The 6,297-nt window shown below is 37.9% G+C and overlaps 1 protein-coding gene across 1 annotated transcript in view; it reads right to left on the minus strand.

The window, feature by feature from the left end:
* Positions 1 to 2,017: 2,017 nt before the first annotated feature.
* LOC138019550 (vacuolar protein sorting-associated protein 4B-like) overlaps positions 2,018 to 6,297 on the minus strand; it is a 16,385-nt gene continuing 12,105 nt past the window's right edge. The window contains exons 10-14 of the mRNA XM_068866392.1: positions 4,981 to 5,112; positions 4,512 to 4,599; positions 3,904 to 3,970; positions 3,641 to 3,714; positions 2,018 to 2,856 (exon numbers count right to left, since the gene is read on the minus strand). Coding sequence (XP_068722493.1) covers positions 2,755 to 2,856; positions 3,641 to 3,714; positions 3,904 to 3,970; positions 4,512 to 4,599; positions 4,981 to 5,112 — 463 coding nt within the window. The 3' untranslated portion in view covers positions 2,018 to 2,754. The remainder of the gene's footprint in view (positions 2,857 to 3,640; positions 3,715 to 3,903; positions 3,971 to 4,511; positions 4,600 to 4,980; positions 5,113 to 6,297) is intronic.

Here is a 6,297-nt window from a genome sequence, read left to right on the forward strand (position 1 = left end):
TTGAATAATGAGCGGCACTCCCGCAACACTAGTTATTCAAGCATTAATGCTGTTTGTCCTAAATATATAAGCGAAACAGAGGGTGGACTGTTTGCTGTTTCGGCAACAAGACTGTGGAATAGTATACCAATTGAAATTAGGAAACTAGGTTCTGTAGCATGTTTTAAAAAGAACATGTTTGCCAAGATTTTTAACGAACAACGTTTGCATCATTTTATCATTTGATCGAATCTTGTATTATTTTAAATGTTTATATATTTTAGCTTACAATATTTGTTAGATTGTAAATAGTTGTGTATTTTATGAGGGCCACAAGTTTATTAGCCTTTGGCTATTAAGTGCTACCCTCTTTAAATAAAGGCTTTACTTACTTACTAAGGCCATGGAACCCACCAGTTCTACCCATTCTTTCAGTGACCATATCGAAGGACTCTAAACTGGGAACGTTTGATTAATATATAATCCCCTCACTTAACCACTAGACTACCACATCACACTAACTGCGAGGATGTCACTTTTTTTAAATGTAAATACTTTTCCTCCCTCAAAATGCCGCTGCAAACGTGTATTAACACCCGCTAAGAAGTGCTCAAGCTTACACAGTGAAAAAATGTCGGTTACCGTACTTCAAGAGAAAGCTAACCATTATAAATTCAAGCCTAAGACTTAACCATTATTCAGCAATGATTTCATATACTATATATACTAATTAGTTTTGGTGAGGTGGATAAAAACAGTCCCTTCAAAGTGGGTGCTTCGTGTTCAAATCCTTTCCAGGGACTATTTTTACTTTTTTTTCTTATTATCTGCTACCACAAGTCTTGTGACAGAGTAATCTAAATGGAGGAAAATGCTTTACTTGGAGCAAACTGACAATGAACGGTAATTCTTTTATTTGAGGAAGAGATCGTGTTGCTGAAACCAAAAAATTAACGCAAATAAAGTCAAATGTTGGTTTTTGACGAGAGGGGAACACCAGGGTACCCGGAGAAAAACCTTTCGGTGCAAAGTAGAGAGCCAACATTCTCAATCCAAATATGACGCCGAGTATATGGGAATCGAACCCGGGCCACATTGGTGGGAGGCGAGTGCTCTCAGTGTATATTTGAACAAAGAAACCTCCATTCTTCATCACTATGATAGGCCCTTAAAAAAGAGACTCCAGGGCACTTTATTTATTCAGACGCATTGCTCGCGACATCTTTATTAGTTATTACAGACCAAGACAAAGAATTGTTAGGCCACAGGCGATAATGGATAAATGATGAGAGCTTGACATAAACTATTCCTTCGATTATCCGACTATACGATTATTTTTCCGATTCTACGATTCCCCGATTTTCCCGACTTCAGTTCCAAGATTATCCTGTTTTTTTTTTCCGATGTGCCCCTTGCTCCACAGTGAATTTAAATACCGTCAGCAGCCCATACATGTCGTATGTATGCCCCGTTCTGGTAACTTTTCGCTGGACGAAGTGGTAAAATCGGAGAATCGGCTTGAATCGGAGATGTTTTGCTAGGTGAAGTGGTAAAATCAGAGAGAGGGTGAGAGAGCACCTCTATGGCTAAATCGGAGAATAACACCCTTAAATCTATGGCGCGTTTTTTTAATTGTGTCAAACTTCAAACATGCCATTAAAACTCTTAATTCGACAATTTAAATATTCAATTCGCAGCACGTACAAACACAGGTCACAGGTCACAAGTCATTGTTTGCTAATACAGAAACATTCATTAAAGCTAACCTTAGATCTAATTGAATTGAATTGAGAATATTACCGAATTGAATCTTTGAATTGTTGAATTAAAGGTTTGAATAGCTAGATTGAATGTTTGAATTGCCGAATGCACCTTTGAATTTTGACACTAAAAACGCGCCACATATTCAGCTCTACTATTCTCCGAATTAGCGATTATCGCACCGTCCATCACGTTTGACAAAATATCTGACAATACGAACAAGACTCGACAATGCCAGTGACCTTTGCCAGGCATTTTTGTTTCAAAGGGTAAATTCTGGTAACCATTTTAATCAAGTTGTCCTCTGCGAAAAGTAATATTTGTTAGGAGAAGATAATTTTATTTTACATCACATATCCAACTATTTCTTTGCCAGCGTGAAACACATCTCCTGAGCAAACAAGATCAACAAGCTCACAACAATGAATATCTTCAGGTCACCAAATAGCGTTACAATGTTATAGTCAATAAAACTGGTGACAAACAGGATGCTCATCAATGGAGCGCGTACATAATGTATTACCCCCAATTGTTCAAAGAATGGATAACTTCATCCAGTCCAAAGTATAAAATAAACCTCATGTCAGCGGCCAGTGTTTTTGTACACAGTTTTACTTAAATGTGCTAAGAGTCAGCATACTCATAGTTACGTGAGCACAGACTGAAAATATCGGATAGCGAGTTCCGCCATTTGAACAAATGGGGACGGGAGTTTAATTTCCGCGGGTTAGGGAAAAAAATATTTTCCCATATATTTCACCTATCTACGCCGCCTCTTTCCAGGGTCTCTCTTCTCTGCAACAATGGCGGCAGAGAAGAGAGACACTGGGAACAAGGTTGCTTGCTATCTACGCTCTTTAACCATAAAAGTCTACTTGTGGGCCTTTTTGCTGACAAGAAGATATGTAAAAATTAACTGATCAGAGTACAAAAACTCATGTTTTTCTGACTTGGGAGATGTTTTTCCGGGCAAGTTAACCAATGAATCAAATTGTACTAGCCAAAATTTGGCGTCTATCCTTCCTGTCCAAAATCTCTTGTGAAGTCTTCAAACTTTTTTAAGTCTGCAGAGTTGACGGTCGGTTTGGATGTGGCCAGTGATCGCAGCATGTCCGTCTGTACAAAAAGATGAAGGAAATAGAAAAGAAATAAATAGGCTCTCTTTTAGTCAAATCATTATGATCACTATCACCAAAGAACTACAATCGTCATCATCATTATCTCTACCACCACCATCCCCGACGTTGTTGTCATTAGCATCAAAATTACAGGCAAAGGTATCTTGGACCCAAGCTATGGAGTCTTCTTAATGATAAATTGACAACTGCCATTTTTCTCAGAACTTTCAGAACTTTTGAAAATCTCATTCGTAAAGTTGGCTTTGAGTACAAGCAAGTGGAATAATTTATCCATCATTTTATTGCACATGACATGTATATCTTTTGTAAGTATATTTTATATATTTTGATGCATGCTGACTTATTATCTTTTACTCGGTCAAACTAGCACCCTGTGTGCTATAATGTAACAATTATCTTGCGAAATCGCGCGGAATATCGCCTGATACTTAGCCGACGAGGCCGTAGGCCGAGTTGACTAAAATCAGGCAAGATTGAGAGGGATAATTGTTTTGTTTTTCAACACACTGATGACAAGGACAATTTTCTACGTTTATTGGAAAAAAAAGCTGGGAAAACTACCATTTTTCTCCAGGACACACAACATTACGTATATCGCATGATATCTGTTGAGTACGCACGACGAATATTGAGCCCGCTATGACCATATTTGGACATTGTTACAATGTGTTGAATAATAATTACCAATTCTGAGTTTTAAGTAACGTCTATTGATTGATTGGTTGATTGAAATGGGGGAAAAGAAGTGCTGGTATCATTACCATATTAACAACAGGTTCTAACAGCTTCTCTCCTGGAACTTGCATCCATGTCATCTCCACTGCACCAGGCTCTCCTGCAAAATTAAAGGATTGAAAAATAAATGCAAAAGTCATAGGTAACAAAATGAAACAGAGACAGATTGCACGAAGAAAAGGTAAAAAGCGTTGAGACATCTTTTCCAACACTGGTACGGTAAACTTCTTAAAAATCTTGCACCTACTTAACTTTGCCAGAAAAGTCATAATCACTAGAGCCTTGTTACCTGGAGAACATGGTGTTAAGAGGTCATCCGTTAAAACATTTGGGTCTTGCGGAGAGGGCCCTCTGACCTGATGACATGACCAACGGAAATATGAAACCTCAATTAGCATAACCACGCAATGCAAGTTGGTCTACGAGTACCTTAAAAGTCAGTAATGGCGGCGGCCAAATAAAATACTCTTCTGTTTTAATGCTAATAAGGCTTTCCAGCCTCGCTACCACGAGGAAATTTCAAGAGAATATTCATTTCAAAACGAGGGCAGTACATGTTGGTCGAATTGCATTGCAACATAAATGCAAAAGAATGTTACAAAGGAGGTCGCCATTTCTGACAATTGTCTTTTCCCTCAGCTTTAATCATGTACTAGAGAGACTGGGAGAGAGACAATGAGACTAACTGTAACAATTATTCTTCTCCTTCCTTCCCTCAGTAAACTGACCCTGGAAAACCGGCTAGCAGCCCAACATGTAAACTTTACAAAAAAAAAAGGTTTTTTTAAGGTCACTCAAATGATTAGCCTTTCAAAACAAATTTTTTTCCTACACCAAAAGCAGGGCAAACATTATCGCCATGCTGGTGCACACGTTGGCAACGTATTTAATACGAACCTTTTTAAAATGCGTTGCTTGTTGTACTTTTCGAACTGGCTGCATCATGGCATCACGCACCACGATACTGATATCTGCACCAGAATATCTGTATGAGTAGAAAATAATACAAACTTAAGCTAAACAACAAAAATAGTTTGTCTGGTCCAGTAATTTGCTCTTTTACTGAAAAAACGTAAATTGGAACAATTCAGTAAGGTCAACACATCAGTAACTGTTGTGATGTCGTCATAAAATGTAATATTATTGCTCAGGTGTTAAAAGGCATAAATTCTAGATAGGTTGTCTCTATCTTGGAGCTGGCTACCAATCGGTGAATTGGACAAACATCGTCCCTAAATGAAAAAGGTACAATGATTACAATCAACGTTTTTCTGGAAGGCAAATAGTTAACAAGTAATAAGTATTTTGCATAGTAAACAGAGGTCTTGATTTGAGAGAGCTCATACAATGTACAAATAACTCTCACCCATCTGTTTTTTCTGCTAATTCTCGAAACTGTGGCGGCTGAATGGAATGTTTAAGGTTCCCCATATGAAGTTCAAACATTTTCACTCTTGCTGATGCTTCAGGTAAAGGGATATAGATCCTTTTTTCAAATCTACAAAACAATTTCCAAAAATTTACACTTGGATTCACTCCTCCAGTTTTTAATCACATAAGTCCAACAAAATCATTAATTTTCTGTGGTTTAACGGTGCCTTTATGCATCCAGGGTCATAAAACAGATACATACATTGTTACATACACATACATTCTTAATTGACCACTCCCCATAGGGGCTTTTCAGGGCCAACGAAACGCAATCACGACAGAACAGAACATTCACAACTGTTAAGAATCCCAACTGGCCGGAGACAAACCAGTTGGCTATTTACAAACGCAGCCAGGAAGTTGAACCAGGAAATTCCAAGAACAAATTCAACAAGACGTCAGAACGCGTCTTGAACCCAGGATCCCCCGATCTCAAGGCAATCGCCAATTAACCAGGGTTTTCAATAAGAGTTGTAGTAGTCGGCAAAACCTGAGGAGTATAGGTGGAGAATGAAGAACGCGTACCGCTGGCGCACTATCTGCATGAGGGCTGAAGATACGAGCTTGACAGCCAGTTCTTTCAAATAAAATTAATGCATATATTTGAAGTGTGGGTTATTGACAAAGGTTAGGAGAGATCCTTGCACATAAACTGTATCTGGACAATTAAAAGTGCTGCTAAGATATGCTGAATATTTTACATGCGAGATTTTACGCGATCATTTCAAGATAAAAACTATTTATTTTGACGGCAAAACACTAAAGTGACAATTTGAAAGCAAAAAAACTCTTGTGCTGCATACCAATTAAGCCGCACACATTTCATTTTTAAACTAGTAAGTAAAACTAATGTCACTTTCTCTTGATGAAAGTTTATTAGTCGAAAACCGAACCAAGTAATGGCAGACCTTTAAATGAAAAGTGTGGAATTCGAATAAACAGTCTTCCTCTTGAAATTACTATAAAAGTCAAGTACTTTCGAAATGTGAGGAAAAACAAGAACCATTTTTTTTCCACACACTTTAAGCAATAATTCTCACACACCTCTGGGAGCCATTGTCAAGCTGACCGTCGCCAACTGACTCTTTTATTTGTCAAAGCAATACAGCCTAACATTATACGTAATGTAGGCAAAGTACAGTAATATTAAAACAACAGATATAAGCTTAGAAAGACTCTATGCTGACAGTTTTAATAAGAATATCTAACCAACAGAGTGTATGTGATCAACTCAAACGAAGGGTTGGGTGGG

Source organism: Montipora capricornis, chromosome 10 (assembly GCF_036669925.1).
Source record: "Montipora capricornis isolate CH-2021 chromosome 10, ASM3666992v2, whole genome shotgun sequence".
In the NCBI taxonomy this organism is placed as follows: domain Eukaryota; kingdom Metazoa; phylum Cnidaria; class Anthozoa; order Scleractinia; family Acroporidae; genus Montipora; species Montipora capricornis.